The 22,206-nt window shown below is 41.6% G+C and overlaps 2 protein-coding genes across 5 annotated transcripts in view; both read left to right on the top strand.

Annotated features, from left to right (window-relative positions):
• The first annotated feature begins 127 nt into the window (after positions 1 to 127).
• rassf8b (Ras association domain family member 8b) lies at positions 128 to 12,533 on the top strand. 4 transcript variants are annotated; one of them, XM_088366674.1, is made up of 10 exons: positions 128 to 1,283; positions 2,228 to 2,313; positions 7,198 to 7,365; positions 8,569 to 8,919; positions 8,989 to 9,185; positions 9,302 to 9,505; positions 9,598 to 9,672; positions 10,131 to 10,400; positions 10,669 to 10,804; positions 11,266 to 12,533. In XM_088366674.1, the coding sequence occupies exons 3-10, from the start codon at positions 7,254 to 7,256 to the stop codon at positions 11,364 to 11,366; spliced, it is 1,446 nt and encodes a 481-aa protein (XP_088222800.1). In that variant the 5' UTR covers positions 128 to 1,283; positions 2,228 to 2,313; positions 7,198 to 7,253; the 3' UTR covers positions 11,367 to 12,533. The 4 variants fall into 4 exon arrangements, with proteins under 4 accessions (XP_088222800.1, XP_088222804.1, XP_088222801.1 ...); XM_088366678.1 differs by having other exon boundaries at positions 10,131 to 10,253; XM_088366675.1 differs by lacking the exons at positions 128 to 1,283; positions 2,228 to 2,313 and adding an exon at positions 2,348 to 2,554.
• A 5,497-nt stretch (positions 12,534 to 18,030) lies between these two features.
• The window catches only part of LOC148379405 (uncharacterized), a 43,972-nt gene continuing 39,796 nt past the window's right edge, over positions 18,031 to 22,206 (top strand). Inside the window, exons 1-3 of the mRNA XM_088366821.1 lie at positions 18,031 to 18,048; positions 18,421 to 18,519; positions 19,566 to 19,768. The gene's annotated coding sequence lies outside the window, so the exon portion shown is untranslated. The remainder of the gene's footprint in view (positions 18,049 to 18,420; positions 18,520 to 19,565; positions 19,769 to 22,206) is intronic.

Raw genomic sequence — 22,206 nt, forward strand, 5'->3', positions numbered from 1 at the left:
AAACACATTTATATAGATTACACTCGTCTTTGTATTCAAAAGAAATTATTTGAAAGGTGAATACAATATTTATTTATTTTCAATTCAAGGGCATGTCATTGGTTTTGGATCCTCTAGAGAGCAGTATTGCACCGTTTTTAATTAAGTTAAATTTTTGCGTCCTTCAATTTGTCCCCAAGCGGCCTTAAACTTGTGATGCATAAATTCCCCTGAATCCCATATGCTTGAAGTGCTTTAACACTCTGATTAAACTTTCAGCCTTTCTATTTGCGGAACTCGCTCCAGTCAACTTTTAATCATCTCTTAATTCGCTTTTTGTGTGTTTCAGAGCTATTTCAGTGCAGCGTGTGCAATTTTTAGTGCAAGGCGATGGAAAAGCTGCGTACGGTCCAAAATCCATTTGAACAATAGGCCTCGTTGTCTTTAGTACGGCTTACATGGTCGCTGCAAGGGAGAGGCTCATCCTCAGCTAATGAAGTCTAGACACTAGGGGGAAAAAAAACGGAAATGTGGGGGAGAAATGGGAGCAAAATATCCAAGGAATTGTGTCTTTTGAACCCACTTGATCCCTCAAGAATTTGGGGAATGAAGAACAACCCTGTTAATGTCAAGACAGGCCCTATTGGAGGCTAATGTCTCGTTAGCTTAGTAAGCTAGACTGGCTAACCGTAACAATTTTGCATGGAAATTGTGAAAAGGGAGGATAAAAAAACAAACCACATTCCATGTTAAAGTTTCAAAACAAGTTGACCGGTTCTTTTAATAGTTAATTTGCCTGTTATCCTTCTGTTAATGTCCAAATGCTAAAATGGCTAATTGTTGTGAAAATTAGCTACCTGGTTAGTTAGCCACAGTGGCTAAAAGTGAATCATTTGTCAAAATGGGAGTCAACTATTCCTTTGAATTGGAATAAAATTAGTTATTTTCAAGTATCCCAAGAGGAAAACATACGTGGGAATAAAATCAAGATAAATATAATCATTTAATGGATAGCAACATATTGAGTGCATGTTTTCTAGTTTTTAGATTTATGTTTTACAACCTTTCTCCATCATGTGGAAACAACTGGGATATGATGGTGTCCATCAAAAGGTAAGTTTATAAACATTTTACCAGTGTGTTTTGTTTTTTTAATGTAACAAGCTTTTATTTCCACCACAGCGCCATCTGCTGGGTCTAATGGGGCTGCTGTTAACTTGCCCCAAATGCATAACCACCATTGAAAGACGACTGAGGGGGACGTCTGCTGTTTGGCAGGGGTCAACCAGTCCAAAGACCACAAAGTGAGTACTTTTTCAACTTTTTAATACTTTGGTCTGAGATTACTGAAAGGAACTCGTGACCAGATTCTCTTCAAAGAACGTTGATGTGGGAAGCTTAGAGGAAAGCATGTCATGAAAATTGAATTGGAAGTGAAATTAAAGCTACGGTATATAGAATGAAAGTCACTCCGGAAAATTAGCAATAAATAAAAAATGGGTTTTATTTTAGAACATGATTTAAAGTTTTCTCCTCGTTCCCTGTAGATATAAATAAAACATGTTTTCAGCACATCATCCTGATAAACACATCGCTCACGTCCACAGAAAGTTTTTAAATGTTAGAGATCCCCGAGCTGTAAATTACACGCAGAGAGGCAAATTATTTTGGAGATGTGCATAATATGAGTCTTCAATATTTATGCAGTGCTGCGGCGATGGAAGTTTGACTTAAAGCTGCAATGTAAGGGGAGTTATCTTTTTTTTATGCCGCATAATCAAAATCACAGAATTTTTTGCATACTTTCGAACAGGTTCACCTGGAGAACAGGCAAACTTTTTTATTCATACCAAGTCAGTTAAACAAGTCCTTTCCAAGTACCCCTAATAAATGATAATGTAACAATATATATATATATTTTAATTAATTATTTTTTAATTATTAGTAAAAATCGAAAGCCATTGTGGTAAATTAAAAAAAAGCTATTTTCAAGACATTATATTGGTTAGCAATGTGTAAATATAATGTAGCGAACATTTGTGAAAATTAGAAAATATCCCTTCTCTGTATTAAATATAAACGAGGAAAAATGCAAAAGGGCGCCATCTATCGCCACTGCATTCAGTCGAAAAGGTCCCGGCCAGTGCGGCGGCGGTCGCTGTAGCTTTAACAGGTCCGTCATGCCTTGCAGTGCCCCAGTTCTGTTCCCACGTAATTTACAAGCCCCCCTCTCCCTTCCATCCCACAGCCGCCCACCCCAACGTGCACCAGCAGAGAGAGAGAGAAAGATAGAGCAAGAGCTGCGGCTGCTGAACGCTCCGTGTCGGATGTCCGGTGAGTGGAGCGAGCGAGCCGTGTTTACATGCACATGCGGCGGCAGCGTGACGCGCATCGGCCCGCAGCAGACGACACCCCCCCTTTCCGCCCCCACCTCTTATCTATCCCCTCTTTCCCCGCAAAGTAGCCTTTCCTGAGCAAGGGGACCGTTTTTTTTTTTTTTTTTTTTTTGCAAACCATAGGAAAATAAACTGCATGGAGGGGAACATGCGTGAGCGTAACGGGATGCTGTGAGAAGGTATGTTCTGTTTTGGTGGGCCCGAGCTAACCTAAGGTGACTAATTAGCTAATACCTACCTATTCTATGCTAATAGTAATCATCTGAATACTTTTGACTTTGCATGCCCCTAGCGTGACAGCAGAGTGCTTGTGCAGAGATTGCAACAGCAGCAAGCTTTTGTTGTGCTGCTATAGACCCCAAAAGTCAAATTACAGGGCTTGTTTTTCTTTTTTAAAATAAAATGTCATCTGTCCTTGGTTGAGGACATGCATCCGAATGATTCCTCAAATACGTCTGTTGTCATTTAAAAAAGATAGTCAAGGAAGCTTTTTTTTTTTAACCAATCGTTAACTCAACTTTAAGATTCAGCGTAGTGCTGTTGAGTAACTAATTCCATTGGCGTGTCTTTTTGCAGACACCTCCCCCCCCCACTCCTTCCCACTGAGTTAAGCTTCAAGCCTTACGGGCTTATTGTCTCCACCAAGCTGATTAGTTTGAACTTACAAGACCGCGTGGTGTCGTTTAGTGTCAACACGGTCAAAATACTGTCTAGGTAGAAAGCGATGCGCCAATACAACTTTTTTTTTTTACGATAGTGTCAAAAGTACTTACATTTAAACTCTCATATAGTGTCTAATTCTGACCACTAGGGGCGCTGTGTAACAAGAGTAGATGCCAAAGAGACAAAGAAGAACATGACAGCGTGAAATAAACCTGTGTGCCAACTTAAAATGACAAGGTCACCAACGTATTACTTCACCGGCGGCCTGAGTGCCTCCATCAAATTAATTGATATCTTGTCCGGGGGAGGGGGGACACGGGTCAATCTAATCTAATTTACTTTTTTTATATTGAAGCAACTGCTGACATGAACATTCCCAATGTTGCCGTCTTCCGCCACTGCTAGCGTGGCCAAAACGCACCCCCCCCTCCCCCTCCCCTTCATCTGAGGTCAAGTGTTGTGTGATCTTATTTTACTGACAATATGGCAATCTGATTAGATCCTTTCATGTGTGTCTAAAAATATATGCAAACGACGCAATGTGCCATCACAGCCACGAAAGAACAAAGAATTAAGATTTCAGGAAGCTTGCTTGTGATTCAGTCACTCTCCAAACTGCATAGATTCAGGTATGTGTCTTTTTAGTCTCTCGGCAATTTTATCTTTACTCTGCTTTAACCACGTTTTTTTGATAGCATTGCTTTAACTTACTTTTTGAGGGGAAAGTTTTTAAACCATGCAGATTACAGTTTAAAAATGCTGCTGTGTGAAGAAAACTAAACCTCATACCAGAGCAAATTACCTTTTTATTTAATTTTCTGTTGCTCATTTGCATTGAGGAGCAGGAAAACACTGGTTACTTCCTAATTGTTTTTGGTCAACTTTTCCCCAATCAATGCAGTCATCTGTGCTGTACTAGCGAGGCCGGGAACAAAAGGCTTAGGGGCAGTGTCGCCATGACGACGGATTGTTTGCATTCAGTCACGCCGCCAGCTAGCCATGCGGACACACACACCGCAGTGGACTCTTTTGTTTGCACGTAGCTTATTTTGAGTGAAGCCGTCCTTAAAAAGAGAGGATGTGTGACATCATCGGTTTTTGACTGTGCCCATGTTAATCAGCCTAAAAATTTTGTAATATGGTTTTAATGAGGATGAATTATTCCTGGTTAGCTTGATAATGAAGGGGCAGAATAATGCCTGTTTATTTTTTTTAGATGAATATATGCCCGTTATTATTGTTGCTATTCATTAGCCTGTCTATGGTGTTTCCCCTTATGTGTTAGCATTAAGCTAGTCTTTGATCTCTTTGATTTACAGTCATAAGTTACATTCTTAAATGTTACCCTTAAGCCCAAAGCACACATTTGCTTGTGTATATATTTGGTAGATGCTGATTTTCACTGTCAGTTAAATATTCCAATATGTGATTTAAAGGGAATTTCTCATTTTTACGGGTTTCTCATATGAGCATTTGCAGCGTAACCTAACCACACGCTGTTTCCTCCCTCGCTCTGCCTTCCTGTGGCATCCCGGGAATGACGCTCGAAGAGACTGAAGTTACAGCTAAGTTTAACTCCGTCCACCGCGTAGCCAGCGCACGTGTCCAAGTACTTGATTTTGTGTCCAGCTGTCTATTTTGTAGCGTCTTTTTTTTGTCTGCGTTGCAGTTTGCGCTCATTCCATTGTGTCCAAAACGCTGGCCGCTCTTGCTGACCTGGCAGTCATAAATGTCACAAGTTAGTATGGCTGACATTATTATAGAAGGGGGAAAAAAAGCTTGTGGAAATGTCACCTCATAAAGTAGACACTGTGTAGACTTTATTTATATTGCTTTGAAAAGGGCCAACAGTGCAAGTTAAGGCTGTTTTTCTTCATAATGACTGCAGACGGGGGTTGTATTTTGAAGTAGGCGTACTTAATGATATGACCAGTCTTCATGAGAGACTTAACCCACCTGTTTTGTTGCAGGTCAAGTTGACTTATTTTAAAATGATATCTGAATTTGAAGGACTAAAATAACCAAATGTACAGTGAGTCAGATTGACACGTGGATGTTTTTAACGTACCAAAATTGACCTAATTTAAAAGTGTGTATTTTGTATGTAATTATATTTATGTGGCCTTTTTTACAAGCATATTTTTTTTAAAAATGATAAATATACAGAGGGACACATCGAAAATGATTTTTCTTTTTGTGAAGATTTTTGAAAAATATTGGCTTCACTTTATTCATTTCCTCTTTATATTGAATACTTTTTATTTATTTATGTTTTATTATTTTATTTATTTTTTTATTTTTGAAAATTACTGTGTGTAACATTTTTTGTGTATTGGAATTGACCCTTTTTTAACATTTAAAAAATAGATTCGGATAGAACTTTTTTATAGTAAGAAAATTGACACATTAATTTTAAAAATTCCTTTATAGTTTAGAAAATGACTACTGGTAAACATCACATTGACCCATGAACATTTTTGGTATACCACCAAAGACGCAAACATTTTTAAGCCAGCTAGTGAGTACATCCTTCAATCGTCTTTTTTATTTTCTTTGAGGACCGCTGGAAGCTTTTGAGGTTACAAAACATATATCCGCGTCTCAATGTGTTTACAAGCAAGCTGCACCAAAATAGAAACATACGCACACACACGCTGCAGCATGCTCGCCGGTGTTTACTCACTACCACGTCTCATGTGATTTATTTATCCGTCGGCTGCCATTGGCCGCCATCAAAGTGGCTTTAAGGGCGCGGGCGTAGCTATTCACAAGTGGAGAAAATCGAAGGTCGTTTCCGCAAGGGAGCACACTGGAGTGCTCGTGATGTCGCGCAGCAAATTTGATTAGGGACTCTTAAGTTAGTGCTGTCTTTTCCATTTAGTTGCTATAAAAGTGCCTTTTCATCAAAAAAAAAAAAAAAAAAAACAGCAGCTGCCTCTCAACAACAGCTGCCTTCTCCCTATGAGCCTTGCTCGTACGTTTCATGAAAGCAAATGCTGATAAACTACTCGGCGAAAATTGCCAAGAATTCAACTTGAATCAGACTTTACAACTTATAAATAACATTTGGCTCATTTGCTTCAATAATAATCACATTTAAATGACTACAGATGAAGAAAACGTTTCCCAAGTTGTTCATACATTAAAGCCACATACCTTCAAAGTCATAGATAATAAAAAATAAAGTTGGCGCCCCCAATGGACAAAAATAATACTTAGACCTTGTGTAGGAATAGGACTTTATTTATATACTATGCATATTTTTTTCTTGGTTTTAAAAACGTAGCATCAAATCTTAGCAGATAAATTGAATTTGCTAGCATAATTGTTTTGAAAAACGTCTTTGGACGTATGATTTGTCACCAGTGTGTATGTACATATTATAAATGTGTGAAAGACGTGTCATCATGTCGTTCCTCTTCAACAGACCCACGTTGTGATGTGTAAATGCGTTCCCCACCGAATAAACACCCGGCTCCGACATTTCGATGGCTCTCGTGAAAATGCGACACATCATCACAACGTGTGCTAATGCTCTCCCACCAGATGCCTAATGTGCCTATTGTAACACTCTCCTTTCCCCCCCCCTGTCATGTCAATGGAGAGATCCACATCGGTTAGGTTTGCACACAAAAAAAAGACCCGAGCGTTAAGCACCGTGCGGCCGCTTCGGCTCACCGCTGCGTGTGGCCCCTGCCAGGTTGATAATGAGTCCGCCGAGATGCATGTGTCAGCAGTTTGAAATAGCTTTCCAGCTGCGTGCATGCAACTGCTGTTAGCTTTACCGCATGGAAATCACACCAGAAGGGAGAGAGGCCTTTACTATGGGAGGCCATTACAGTATTAGCTTAAATAAATGTGAAGATAAAAATAAAACATAAAATAACAATTGTATTTTTTTCCCCAAAATCATTCCAGTTGTATGTACAGTATGTCAAAAATTGTCATATAATACAAGTGAGACTATTCATTCTCTCTGTTAGGACAGCCGCTTACCCTTTAGCACCCTCTTGTGGTGTGGAGGAATGAAGGCTGGGAAGATAAAAATAAAACATAAAATAACAATTGTATTTTTTTTTCCAAAATCATTCCAGTTGTATGTACAGTATGTCAAAAATTGTCATATAATACAAGTGAGACTATTCATTCTCTCTGTTAGGACAGCTGCATACTCTATAGCACCCTCTTGTGGTGTGGAGGAATGAAGGCGTCTTGATGAAGGCCATGGAGCTGAAAGTGTGGGTGGACGGCGTGCAGCGTATCGTGTGTGGTGTCACCGAGTTCACCACGTGTCAGGAAGTGGTCATCGCGCTCGCTCAAGCCATCGGTAAGCCCGAGGATTCAACCCGTTTAAATAAACACTTGTTGCTAGCCAGATAAACACTTGTTGCTAGGCAGAATTCGTATCACACTAATGAAGTCACTCCAAAAATGCCGGATTGTAAACCTCAAACACAAGTCCACAAGTCTTAAGTCCACGAATATGTAAGGCATTTCTTTTCAGCACACCGCCATCTGCTGGACTGGATGGCAAACTGCCTTTAATTTAAAATTAGCTTTTATTAGCTTTTATTTATATCATTTATTAGTCTATAAATCGTTGCAATTGTACATCCTAAAATGCCCCAAGAGTGGGCCCTTTGAATATCTTTGTTTCAAACGCCCCCCCCACTCAAGATAGTGTTTTCCTGGTGGTCTCCAATGGTGACAATGGTGCAGGAGTTATGGCGCTCACTGTTCATTGTGCAGCTTTCGCCTTTTTGTCCACAGCACGGCACTTTGTGCACGTCTGTTGTGATGAATGTGCCTCTTTTGCTCACACCCACGCTCCATCTGCACACACACACACACGGATACACACAGAGAATTCACAGAGCTGTGAACCATTGAACTCAGTTCCCAGTACCCACCTTTTGTTGAGGTGGAATTTCCCCGCTATAAAATCCTTTCTTTGGTGTTTACTGTAAGGTGGTTTTTTTTTTTCCTTAAGCTGCAGCAGCAGTAGGGGAGTGGGAGAAGAATCGCTTTGAAATACAGACCACCTTCTTACACCTTAAAGTAGTGGGAACATTAGAGCTGAAGAGTTCTCAACAGTGCACTTATTATAGCTGTGAATGGAAAAAGAAATGACAGGGTTGAACAACGCAAAAGGTCGCCATTAGATGGGGCGTTTCGACCATTTATTGTCAAGGCTCAAGTATGAGAAGCGAAACGAAAAGAGCCAGTAGCTATCTGTCATCTGATTTATATCTTTTAATAATAACAAAGATGATTTTAATTTTAAACATATGATATATTGAATAGTCCTCTATATATACAACAATAAAATATACAAATATTTTTTTAATTTTGTTAAATATTACATAAAAATATTTTAATTACAAGCAGAATGTGTAATTGTTTTATAATACTTTAGTAGGAAATTTTATAAGGGAGAGGTGATTTGGTCCGACCCAAATCTCAACGCACCATTATTTCTATTTTGACGATGATCTTGGTCTTCAACACATGCTTCTTCTTCATGTCCCAGGCCGCACAGGCAGGTACACCCTGATTGAAAAATGGAGGGACACGGAGCGCCACCTGGCACCCCTCGAGAACCCCGTGGTTTCTCTCAACAAGTGGGGCCAGTACGCCAGCGACGTGCAGCTCATCCTCCAGCGGACCGGCCCGTCCGTCAGCGATCGGTCCCCCTCGGATGGGCTAGCCCGCGGGTCAGAGCACGCCTATTACCGCCAGAGCCTGCCCCCGCAGGCCAAGCTACACCCGTCGGCGGCGAATCGCTCGCTCAAGCGCAGGGAGCCCAAACGCAAGTCTCTGACTCTTAGCGCAGGAGCGAGAGGTCTGCGGGAGATTTTTGGAAAAAGCCGAGACACGGAAGGTAGCTAACACACAAATATGTTGTATTGTCTGTTCATATTACAATCCACATTTATGTGTGTTTACGCAGCCAAGCACTCCCATCAGCGCGGCGTGAGTTTAAATCTAAAGCGAGTCGGAGGTGGCAGCGGGAGCTCCTCGATCCCGGGTAGTCCGGCCCGAGAGCTGAGCAGACTGGTGCGGTTGCAGAGAGACAAACTGCAGGTTCTGGAAAGCCGCTTGCTGGGCTGCGAGGCCGAGTTGCGGGAATGGGAGGAGGCCAGCGAGGTGAGGTTGGGGGTTCATTAGCAACCTGTGTTGCCTGGCAACCAACTCAACCGCGGGTGTCTTTAATAGTATTACCATCGTTTTATTTTGAGTTGAATTAATTTTCCACCCACCAGGAAGGAAGCCTGGAAGAGGAGCTGCTGCTTTTGGAGCAGCAGGTGAGGAGGAACGACGCCGAGATGGACGAGGAGGAATTCTGGCAGAACGAGTTGCGTATCGAGCAGGAGAGCGAGCGGCAACTCCGGCAACAGCTGGCCGAGCTGCAGGCCCGCGTTCGTGACTGCGAGGCCGATCTTTCGGAATACTTAGCACGCATTCAGGTTCTTTTATGGAGTGCCTGTGGTGGAAAATATGCTACTTTCATTTTTTTTAAAGTTAAAAAAAAACTTTTCCGTGTCGTTTGTGTTTTTAGAGCATGGAGAGCAGCCTGGAGCAAGAACGGCTGTTGCAGGACGACGAACTGAGTCACATGATCGATGAGGAAGAGGTAAAATAAGTTCATCCATGCAAAAAAACTTGAAAATGGCTGAACCATTTTGAAAAATAATCTTTTTTTTTTTTTTTTTTTTAGAATATTGTGATTGCAGTCTAATATGCAAATATTTTGTCATGGTCTTCTCTTTCCCTGTATTTTTTTATTAAAAAAACTAAGTGAATCTAACACAATAATCAATTATTGCTAAAACAAAGTCAAATTAATATGAAATACAATAATTCATAATCCGAACTGTTTATCCTCCCGAGGTTCAACTGTTTTTATTTTTTGCTGATTATCATAAAACTGAGAAACAAGGAGGAACTATGACTTTTTCTAGTGAATAATTCATGAGTGTTAATAACTCAATCCATTCATATGCAGGGAGGACTGTGTTCAATTCCGTAGTTACCCAAATGTTTTTTTTTTTTTTGTTGCTTTTCTTGGCCCACACAATTGCTCCCTTTCAGGTGGAGGCCGAACTGGATACGTTGACAACGGAGCTGGACGTGCAGAGCCAACACACGGCTCGCCTGGAGAACGGCTGCAGGGCGTTGGAACGCTCCCTGGGCCAGTCCGGCAAGAGACTCCAGGTCTGCGGCCCAAACTGTGAAGCGCTTTCACATCTGGCACAAAGACAAAGTTTGAGGAAGATGCTCGAGGGGGGGCGGAAATCCCCATCCTCCCATGCCGGAGTGGAACCGTGCAAATCTAAGCTCATTAGGTCGCGGACAGGGAAGGCAAGTTCAATCTCCGCTTTGCAGGAAGCCTCTGACGGATTCTTCGCCGCACTTGATTCAAAGCGTTCGATGTACACGAGGTCCCGCTGGGTGTGAGGTCATAATGAGAGAAGGGAAGGAGGGAGGTGTGTGGGGGATGCTTCGGCATTCTTTGCCTTATTAGAGGCTGAGACAAATCTGCAATCCCTTGCCTGCACTTGCACAACTAACTTTGAAACTAGGTTATGGACTCTGTGACATCACTGACGTGTAGGTTTTGTTCTTCTAGGAGAAGGAGCAGGAGCTGGAGCAGCTGACTAAAGAGCTTCGCCAGGTCAATCTCCAGCAGTTCATTCAGCAGACAGGCACGAAGGTCACCGTACTGCCGGCTCAGCAACCTACAGGAGACGAGGACAACAACAACGGCATGTAAACACAAATGAAAGTGAAACGAGTAACAAAAATTTATTTATAACAAAAGGGACAATGACTTGCACTATTACACAATTAAAAACAATTTCACAGCACAGGCGGAGCTAAGATTTTTTTTCTTTGGGCGTTCTGGCATATTTTAGGGGGGGTAGTGCCGCTTGGTTATTATAATGCTACTTAAAGAGCTAAGTGTTTTTTAAGTGGATATTTTTTTAGGTGGTAATCAAGTGAATCACTGCTATAAAAATGTTCTCGCTAAAATGGAGATAACCCTCCATGTGTGCACAGTGCCACCCTGTGGACATATGCAGTATTACAAGGTAGATTATAATTGTGTGGCAAGTCTGGTGCTTTGTGTGAATGCTAACATCCCAAAGAAATTACACACCACCAACTTTAATCGGGTGATTATTGAAATACGGCAATTTTAAATTTTTTTTTTTTACTTTTGCAGAGGAAGATTGCGGCTCTTTGAGACGTCTCCTACCCAGCGACCTACGCTCCCTGCAGAGCACCACCACCTCCGGATTCAACCCCGAAGGCATCTACGTTTGAAAACCGGTAACACATAGACATTACTGATGTCACTCAAGTGGAACTCTACTTCATCTTTTCTGGGCTACCTTTAGGACTTCCAAGTGATGTCAATACAGTGCATTTGCATATTTTCATATCTAATCTATTCAACTACTGTATATATATAAAAAAAAGAGACATACAAGTAAGGCCAGCAGATGTATTTTTGTTGACTACAGGAATGTTTTATTTTCTATCGGAATGCTAAAAACCATCATTAGAGATTCTTATCAGGATGTCAATGCATATACGCACGCGCATGCACAACCATTGTCATATATTTGATTGCCTTATTGTGATGTGTCGAAAGCGCACATCAAGTGAACTCGAGGTAGCTAGAGTCACATGGTTTTGGAAAAAAAAAGTTTTCACACCAATTCAGGGGAATTCTTAACCGTCAAGTTTTATTTTGTATTGATTTGAAGCTTGAAGAAAAATGGAGGCAACCAGGAAAATGATTGGTTCTGTTGTGCATCAAAGATTTCGTTTCACTCCAGTTAGGTTTGCAAAGCCTAAAATCCATTAATCTCTGTTGTTGTTTTTTTTTCTCCCTCTCCCCTCAATCTTAACACTTCATCCTCGAGTTCAGAAACGAGAGTGATTGATGATAACTAAAGGCATTTTTACCCTGTAGGCGTGAACATCCCAGATTGGCCACTAGGTGGTAGCAAAGTCAAGATTATACAGACTAAACTTTTTGAACGCTTTTAAAAAAATGTATGCAGCAAATTGCATCCCGTGTCTCTCGCGATGACTCATGCAGGGACAATGTAGTGTTTTTACTCTAACAAAAGATGTCGACTATGAACCAAAGCTAGTGTGATAAAATATAAAATAAAAGGTTAGAAGAATGTATTTTTTTATACACCAGGGAAAGCATCCAGTATTGTATCGTAGTCATAGTAGTGACTGACTGGGGACACTGTAATTTACTAATAAGAGAATAACGGCATGCCTTACTGCGAGGAAAGTCGAAAACACATTCAGTGAATAGATTTCATCATATGCAAAAAAATACAAAATATTTTGCTTTGGAAGATGTTTAAAAAAAAATCAAGCCGCAGCGAAGCTGTTTTTTCCACATGTATATGTTGGTTTCTGTTGTGCCATCGACATTAATTTTTAATAAAATTTGCAAATACCATACCAAGATTGATTTGATATTGCCTGAGCTCGACAAGATGTAGTTATATCGGGGGGTATAGTCGTCTCAACAGGAAAGTTTTTGTGGGTCTTGAAGTGTCTAGACACGATCTAACCTTTTTGTTGACCGGACCAGATGAGGCGAAAACAGCAATCTGGTGGACAATGGATGAAAACAACTTAATTTTTAATGGCATCTCCGTGCGAACAACAGTTCTCGGTCAAGAACGTAAACAAAAGCTGGCTCCATTCGCGACTTGTGCAACAAAACTTTACCCATCACACTTAGCTGTCCAGGTTTCATACTTTTATGAAGAGGTCATAGGTCCTCGGATTGCATCTGTGACCGTGTCACCTCAACAAACTCTTGATTTGTGGCACAAAAAGGAAAAAAGCTACGACATGTTTTTCTATATATATCACGCAATTGAGATATGGGAACTTTGATGTCCTCGTAAGTGTGATGAATGTGGAGCCAAATAGGTTCTCGGATGTCAATACATAGAAACCCATCAAATCAATTAGTAATTTCTGACTTGCGGGGCAAATATTGCTTCATTAGATGGATTGCATTACCGTGTTTACAATGAAGATGGATAACGCTGTGGTGTGTGTGTATGGCCTGGCTGACACTGTCATTAAATAGCCCCTCGGCCCCCTCTCCTGAATATGTTTATCCCGTACCGGGCAGGCGAGGAAGTGGCAAACAGATGGGCATCCATGAATTATGGAAATGACGGGCTTTGATTAACCAGCACGCTTTTTTTTTTGCTGGATAAAAGTAACTCAGGAGATGCCAAGTTGCGCGCATGAGCCGCGCCGTCACTCAAGCGAGCACGGGATTGACAGCGAAAAACTTTGCGTTGGCAGGGGAGCAAGAAAAAGAGCTTCGGGAAGGGATTCTTGAAGAATTTAAAGGAGAAGCCATGTCGAAATGATATGCTTGTCTTAACATGTGGAGGATGAATTGACCAGCAAAATCCACCCATTTTTATCCGTCTCAGAAGGCGGCCATTTTGTTATTTGCTGTCGACTGATTATGACATCACTTGGAGTTCAGATTGCAGCCAATCATGTCTCAGCTTGCGAACATCACATGACCAAACTCAGAAAACAATGAGGTTCATAAAACTGGTGGTGAGCAGAGATTGAAGAATCGAGTTTAGTACAATCGTTTTAATCTAAATCTAGAATGTTTTGCGACTTGGTGAAGGTGAAAGTATTTTTTTTAAGATTCTGCCTATTGTCGAATCGATTGCCAATCAAGTCACCTCCTTTAAGACAACACAGTGTTTTGCAACTTGATGATCATTAATTATGCATCTCGTCCCAATCACTGTTTAATTTTTTAATTACTGCCATCAAATAGAGTTGGCTCTCCAAAAGTGTTTCATCAAAGCTCTTTTATAAAGTGTTTGATTTGGTTTGGACGGGCTACCAATTATCTTTGCATTGGCAGCGCAATTTGGCAGCGCCTCCATTTAGTCGATGAACCCCACACACACACACACCTCCCCGCCGCCAACACACATACACACCGTGCCCCCGTCCCCTCATGCTCATAAATGAAGAGAGACAGCCTTATTCGGCGACCAGCACGGCAAAGCAATTAAAAGGGAATTAAGGGTGCACGGGGAGAAATTGGATATGATACCCGAAGCCTATTTTAAATGTCAACGTTATTACAGTGTTGTTGTTTGCCGTCCCTTCGGCCGCCTCGCCCCTTTGCCAGGAGTGACAGCCCATAGTGTGCTGCCGCTTAATGAAGCCGTCTCACCATCGTCGGGGTGATCTTTTTTAGGGGGGTGCGCCATTTCCGCCTCTCATTAAGATCCCGATAGAGAGGACACCTTGCTCTTCACTGTTGACACCCTTGGCCTAATGACAACATAGGAAATAGCTAGCGCGCTATACATTTATCACTTTTCTGAAGCTCGTTTCTCACTTACGGGCGAGCTGTGACAGCAGCTAATAGGCATCTTGATTGCGCCGGTGTAATACAAACACGGCAGAACGTCCACCGTGATGCCCCTCGTCGGCGTAGTAAAGAAAAACGGGGCACGCTGAGGGATCTGATGGGCTTTGTAACGAGGGCTGCGGATTTCCTGTGATGCACGGCCATCCATCTTTGTCCACAATATTAATTTTATCTTTTACTAATTTGTGTCTCCCTTCTGGATTAGACGCCCAGCCTCCATTTATCCTTATAAATTATAACTGCTGCTTATTACTACGAGATCATCTGCTACCCGATCCCCAGCGAAAAACGACCGTAACCTAGTTTTGAAAGTCTTCTGTGTTATGAATGGCTATATTTTACTGACCCCTGGTGGCCAAGGCGTTTAAACACCAGGAGCAGCACAATGTCAATGGGCATTGAGACATGCAATCATATTGAATCCCTCTATAGGTAAATATTATGAATATTGTTTATATCAAATTAAACTGTTAAGATGGTTGGAGAGGAAAATAAATGTTTTATAAATTCATCTCATAAATTTTTAAAAAAGGAAAATAGCAGATGTTTTATAACATCTCTTAAATGTTTGACTAGGAAAATAGCAAGCTTTTTTTTCTTTAAAGGAAAAACAAAATGCTTTTCTTCTAAATAATACTTGATATTCCATATTTTCAGTGCTACATAAAATACTAAAAAGCACCCTTTAAGCAAAACAACATTACTGTTATGGACTCCTATTATGACCGGCTGGTAAAATGCACTTAGAAAGCTTTTCAACACTATTTTTACATGTGTTACATACAATGCTGTTTTGATGCGCTCAAAATGTATTTGGAAAGATTTTTGAATTTCGACAGCTGATGTGGGATAAGCACAGTTTTGTCAAAATCCAGTTTCATCCATGCTCTTCTACTTTGCCAAGGAATGGTGTAGCTTTGATTTCAGTGAATTGCAAGTCCCCCCCCCCCCCCCCCCCCCCACCCCCCAACCCTGCACTGCACACAGACTGGATTTAGATTTCTTCTTAAAAAAAAAATCCTCAGAGGGGTTTTCCTGGCATCTCTTTATAGGCTGCGGACATATTCTCTGAGCTCAGCCACAGTCTGCTGCTGTTGGCCAGCGAGCAGCAGGCAGCTCCACTGGAACCATTTGAAGTCCTTGAAGGCACCGCGACAGATGTGCTTGCTCTTTTTTTTTTTTTTTTTTTTTTTAATTCAGGGTTGTTTTTTTTTATTATAACTGAACACCCTTTGTATCCTCCAATTGTTCATTTTCACGAGTTCAAGGAACAACTGCGGTTCTTTCTTTATCGTTTTCTGTTGTCAGGATCATTCCAACCACAGAATTTGTGTGTGTGTGTGTCTGTGTGTGTGTGTTGGTGAATCCTTGTCCTTTGTTCTCAACACAATCTGCCTTGTGTGTCACACTTCATCCTGCCAGATAATGGAAGAAGGTGACGGCAGCATCTGAAGTCGAGAGATGAAAGACATCATTTGGAAGAAGACACACACACACACACACGCGCATGTGCACATACATAATGCAAAAGTGGCAATAAATAGGCGAATATCCTTGGCTACAAAGTATACTGTATATTGACCCAAATACAGCGTTATTACTGTAAATGGAAATCATTAGCTTGCGTAAAAATGCACTGCTAACAGAATTGGACCCATTTCTGTGAGTTCTGAAGTGTATTGTGCAATCTAAAATGTGCATTTATTAAAATTCAAGAGTCAGGAATGGTATAAAATGATGTGGATAATGAGACGCTGATTATTTGTAGCTATTTTTAGCATTTCTGGCTAACGTTACCATTTTATGGCTAATGTTAGCGCACCAAAACCTTTATTACCTACAGTTAATATACATTTTTAGTTGAAGCTGACGAATGCATTTCTAATCTATATAATCAAACAGATTTAAATATAAAATATTTTTTTTACTGAAATGGGGAAGTTTCAAAGGCATCTTCTGATGATAGCATTTCCAAAAGGAGAACATTAGATAGTCGTACGATGATGATAATGTCAAGTATTTCGCTTGATAGGCTTAATTAATTTAGTCTGTTTGTATTTATGGCCTGATAACAAAAAGCTCCCAAAAAACGCTGACCGTGCTATCTGGCAATTCCCTCCCCGCCTCTTCCTTTGTTGGTTTATTCCCTTCTCAACACTGACGACTTTTTCCACCCAATTATGTCGGAACATAACCTGCCCATGCTGATGGAGTTCCTGTAATCTCTTCCCTCCCGCATCCCTCGCGCCAACACACCGGGGCCGAGGGTACAAGCAACCCCGGCGCGCCTCGTCTCCGTGCCCTTGAGCGGTAATTGGTCCAATCCCTCCACGATCTGACTGGAGGGCACCGGAATCCGCAGCTCCCCAATCAGCCGACTGTCAGTCACTCCGCCAGCTAAACTAAAGCCGGGGGATGGCTAACAGGCTGAGATTGGGATTTGGAGTTGGACAGAAATAAATCTGAGAGACAAGTTTGTACTCGGCCAGGTAGTCGGGCTATTACTTGGAGTGGATGACAGCCATGTTGCCTGTTCAGGGGGAAGCCCGGCATCCAATTGTGCCTGTCGCGAGAAGACGAGTTTGGGCAATTTTCTTGCAAATATACATAAGTGACAACATCCCTGCCTAAATGGATGTTTACCTCGGATCAATCTAAACACTTTTTTTTCCAATTCTTCGACAAATACTCAATATATGTTTCAGTAAACTAAAAGGAATGCTAAAACTCATCTCAAATTAAGCGTTGTTTTAAAAATAAATAAATCAAACAACCAAGAAAAAAACAATTGAAACTAACTGACAAAAAAACAAAACCTTGCTTGTAATTCATTGCTAATCTAATATTCTAATGGCGGTTTTCATCTTCAGCATATTTTGTTTTGTTTCCAGGTGTCTATGCTACCACTTGTTATGCAAATCCAAATGTGTGTGTGCCCAAAGGTAGTGGAAAATGCTAATTATGTTTAATGGAGAAGAATAATTTCCCCATTAATATCTCCTCCAAGGAGGTGGTGTTTTCTTCACCAGTTTGTTTGGGCATCTGGATAAAAAAAAAGGTGTGGCTGTAGGAATTATTTTGCCCACTTTTTTGTGAATAATGCATCATTGTACTGATTGAAAATCCTGCTTTTGTTCAAGGGTGCATGATTTGATTATCATCTGCAGTTATTTTGCTGGCCCACTTTGGGCCATGAATGCTTTAATAGCACATCAACGTGTGCCAAATGTCCTTCCCTGCTAGTAAAGACACTGATGGCCGGTCAAGGTTACGATCGAAAGACACGTTTCATAGGAAACTCCGGCATCCCCGTGCACATGTATTAATATCCCTGGCATCCACGCTGCACAAATTCCATTTTAATCGTTGCTCTCAATCTACACCTGCAGGCCCAGGCGTGCCCACGCTGACCTTGCTGGCGGGGCCCGTGTATGCACACACGAAAGCGGACGCAACTATCGATCGACAGTGAAAAAGTTCACGCGCGGCATCGTTAATCACGCCGGAAAAGCCGGTGCCTGACGATAATCCCTTCCAACGGTGATTAATTCGGCGAAATAATGATCTGCGCCGACACAATCATTCCCTTTCCTCCCGGAGACACATTTAAAAGGGGAACAGTGGTAGCTAAAGTAGATGAATGGCCTCCTGCGGTGGTAAATAATGGAGCCTTTAGCAAGACGGGAGCTTTGACCTATACTGGATGGTCAACGTTAGTGCTAATGCTAATGCTAGTGTAAGCGACTGCAACGCAAACATAAATCTACATAAATTTGTTTGTCCAGGATACTATTAATTAAGCAACACATATCCTCAAACAACCTAAATAAATGAATTATATAAATAAATACATTGTTTATTTTCGTATTTTATATTCATTTAGTTTTCTTCTACTATCTTCTATTATTGTAGGGTACTTCGTTTCTCTGCTCTCTAGCGCCACCCTCCCGCCTGAAGGCAGTCAATTCAGTCACACGTTCTAAAACGACAAAAACTACAATGATGAAAAAGGTAAGTTGCATTTTATAGCAGCGTTAAACACGTGTATATTTAATATTCGCTCAAAACGAGTAAATGTGTTTAATTGTAGCTTTAAACACTTGTTTGTTCAAAACGAGTTACGCTAATGTGCAATTCGTTCTTAATGGCGTGCTAACTAGCCTGTTAGGCTAATAGCATGTTTGCCAAATGCTACGTTATGTTAATTTCCCTTCCAGATGATTTAGTATCATTGTTTTTGACCATCTCGTCTTTGTTGAGCTTACATAAACACCTCTACTGTAATAGTTCAAATGGTAAATTAGCACTTAATACACCAAAGTGTGGCAAAAGCTGATGGTGATATGCTATTAGTTGGACTCAAATTTCTGATACTACTCCAAATTTAACTTAAGTGCGTCTGAATCAATTTTGCTTTTAGCCCATCATATGAATGCTGATATTTTAGTGAACCTTTTTTTTTTATGGTGATGGCCATGGTGATGGAAGTCGTGAGCTCACACAAAGTCATTGGGTTTTATCGTCTAAAAACTGTGAATGTCAAAGCCCATTTTCAATTCAATCCATCCAGGAGCTGTAGAAAAAAATAATGAGGAGTCATAAGGGGTTCTCCTCCTGGGGACCATGAGTGACTTAACCATATTTTGTCCCTTGGAATGGCGCTGCGGAATCATATTCTGCCTGCATGTAGTGCATGATTTTATTCCACCACTGGAGGAGGTTTCCAGCGTCTCCACCTGGCGCCGAGCGAGCATGCTGAGCAGCGTTTGCATTAATATTCAGATTGATCACATCCTATGATTTATCTCCTCACTGGTGGGAGCATTGACACCGCGCACAAGTGGCCGCCCTGTTGTTTGATGAGCGTGATAATTATCTCAGCCATATGCCGCTCTTTCTCAAGCACCTGATCTGAACCCAACACGAGACGGAAGTCGAAAGCAAAACCGTCGTTTGCCGCAGACAAACCATCACTGACATTCTCTGTGTTCATTATTTGCTGCTGTTTGCCCCCCATTTTCTCCCCCTCATCTTCCTCATCTTTGCCATTCCTTCAGCTCCCCGCTCCTGGTTCCCCCACTCTTGTCTGCAACCCCCCACCCTGGCTCACTTGATTATGTGGAGCCAGAGTCGGGGAAAGTGTCACTATGGAAACAGGGGCAGAGGCAGCGGAGGGCTCTCGATGGGAGAGAAGGAGCGCAGAAACCAAGAGATGGGCTATGGAATTCACCAGCGGTCATTTGGACTGAAAATTTGGGAGGTAACAACTGAATTTTATTCACCACTGAGGCACAGCTGTGAGGTTTATTTTTATCCAAAGCACTTTGCTGAACCTTAAGTGCCTCACTCCTTTTTTTTTTTTTTTAATCAAAGCACCATTTCTCAGCCCTTTAGACAGATTCTAACATCCTTTGCACTTTATTTGCAATTCCCCTGCCAAATTATTCCCAATATATCTAGCAGCAAGCATATTTTAATATGATAAGAATTACAAATTAAATAAGACTTTTCCCATTTAATATAACAACATATATTCAGTCATAATGATACAAACCTGGACCGTCAAATATTATGTTTATAAATGAATAACATTGATCTGTATTATGATGAGAACAATGCAATGCAACAAAGCTGCTGAAACTAGTTTTCGAGTTTGAGGAGCAGGGCGGTGTCGGAAGAAGGAGAGAAAGGGGGGTGCGCGGGTAAGCAAGGGGAGGAGTAAAAAAAAAAAAAGTGGGGGGAGTGTTGGTGTAGGGGGAGTCGAATCGGAGGGAGGTTTGATAGTGAGACGCCAGCCGAGGCAGCGGCAAAGAGGAGGCGACGACGAAGGAGCAACATCTTCCCCAAGCTGACAAGTTCGCCGCATCTCGACTTGCAGTAAAGACGTCCGCTCTGAGGTATGTATGACCTTCTTCTATTAATATCATAATATTACCAAGCATTACTGTAGCTAGTCTTTTTACGAGTTTGATTTATGCAAATGTCAGCCGTTAACCTTTGAAGACTGATATAGCATTTTATGACAGCAATACATTCCCAGCGGAAAACTTTGCATTGTGCCTTGAAACTTAACAATACTGCAGTCATGACTAAGACCTGTTTCTTATTTGCATGCGCTAATATTACTCAAAGTGATTGAATATACGTCATGCTTTTATTTGTTATCCTTCAATATGTACCTCCTTGGTTCAAATGAGAGAATCTTTGTGCAACCAACAGACCTTCTGTGCGGTCTCACGATCTCGCCACCACTCTCTTCATTAAAGTCACCCTAATGTTATCAGCCGTATCGATTCGCCGACCCGGTTTTGCAGGGAGGCAATCACCTTTATTTCTTTATTGTGCTCATGCTATTCCACAGATTGCGATGCAATTGTTGAGTGGGCTAGCGCCGATGTCACCATTTCATCGGACGACACACTCTTTCATGGCTTGAGAGTAGTGAAATTTACTTAATATACTTTATTGAAGATAGTTTTTCTATCTTGCCTTTACGTATTAATATCAGACATTAAGGGTGTGAGATATGCGCGGGAAACATCTGCATGATTAATGTAGCTAATTTGACGTGTTATCCCGCAAATGATTGCCATGATTGACACGAGGTGGGAATATACGCCGGCAGCTGTTGCGGCGGTCCCGGCACGCGACGTTAACCGACCCGCGTATATTTGTCACCTGCGGGCAGCATCTGCGTGCGAGTGGACCGGGGCGCGCAAAGAAAGTGGATGGAGATCAATGCGAGCAGCTGCTCGGCACACTTCAAACGCTGCTGTGTTGTCGGCGCTGACGGGCCCTCGCGCCAGGGAATCAAAGGCTAATGAGACAGTCATCGCACAAACGCACCCGGCAGACCGATGAATATTGATACGCGCCAAGAGTGGGATGGGAGTTAGGGAGTGTTTGCGCGCCGTGGGTGTGGGTTGGGTTTCGAAAATACGTTGCAAGGACTCACTGATCAGGTCCTTCGGGGCCTTATGCATACGTTTTAGTTAGCGACTTAATCTGTCAATTTGACCCTGAGAAAGAGATTCAGTAGTTGATACCTGATTGGTAAAGTCAGACTGGTCAGTTGCTTGATCAATGTACTCCTCAAGATGTCTTCTGTCAGGCAATCCTTAAGACTCTCCGATTTAAACGGTTTGACCAACAGAACTAAAAGAATCTGCTAAGGAATAATGATAGTCCAGAATCTGGACTGTGACTATTTAAGATATCGGATAATCCTTAAGAGTCTGAGGGTTATAAAGATTGAATCAGCAGGATTATCAGAATCTGCTAAGAAGCGACAACAGTCCAGAGTCGTGACAGTCAGTCGCTTGATTTCCAAAGTCGCCTTCAATCAGGCAACCCGAAATTCATTCACTCTGTTAAAATTAATCTTTGACGTCAATAGCTATCAATGAGTTAAGGTTGAACCTCCATGACTGTCGGAATCTGGCAAGACGTGACCATTCGGGACTGTCAGTTGCTTGACAAATGTACTTGCAAAGATGTCTTCGATCAGGAAATCCTTAAGAGTCCTAAGATTAAAACGCTTCGACTACAGTTCAGTAACTCCACTCGTTTTTATTTTCGTCATCCTCTTGTGCTTTCTGGCAGTCTTCGATTAGCCGGTAGCCAGAGGCGGATCTGCTTCATAGGTTTCATTTCCTTGTGAATGAACACAAGGCCAACGACGAGGTTGCGACTATCGAT

This window comes from Syngnathus floridae, chromosome 22 (assembly GCF_059516105.1).
Source record: "Syngnathus floridae isolate MCC-2025c chromosome 22, RoL_Sflo_1.0, whole genome shotgun sequence".
Classification (NCBI taxonomy): domain Eukaryota; kingdom Metazoa; phylum Chordata; class Actinopteri; order Syngnathiformes; family Syngnathidae; genus Syngnathus; species Syngnathus floridae.

Coding starts and splice junctions, on each gene's coding strand:
- rassf8b (XM_088366674.1), top strand. CDS start 7,254: ATGAAGGCCATGGAGCTGAAAGTGTGGGTGGACGGCGTGCAGCGTATC. Junction 9,673..10,130: donor ACATGATCGATGAGGAAGAG/GTAAAATAAGTT, acceptor GCTCCCTTTCAG/GTGGAGGCCGAACTGGATAC. Junction 10,805..11,265: donor AGACGAGGACAACAACAACG/GCATGTAAACAC, acceptor TTACTTTTGCAG/AGGAAGATTGCGGCTCTTTG.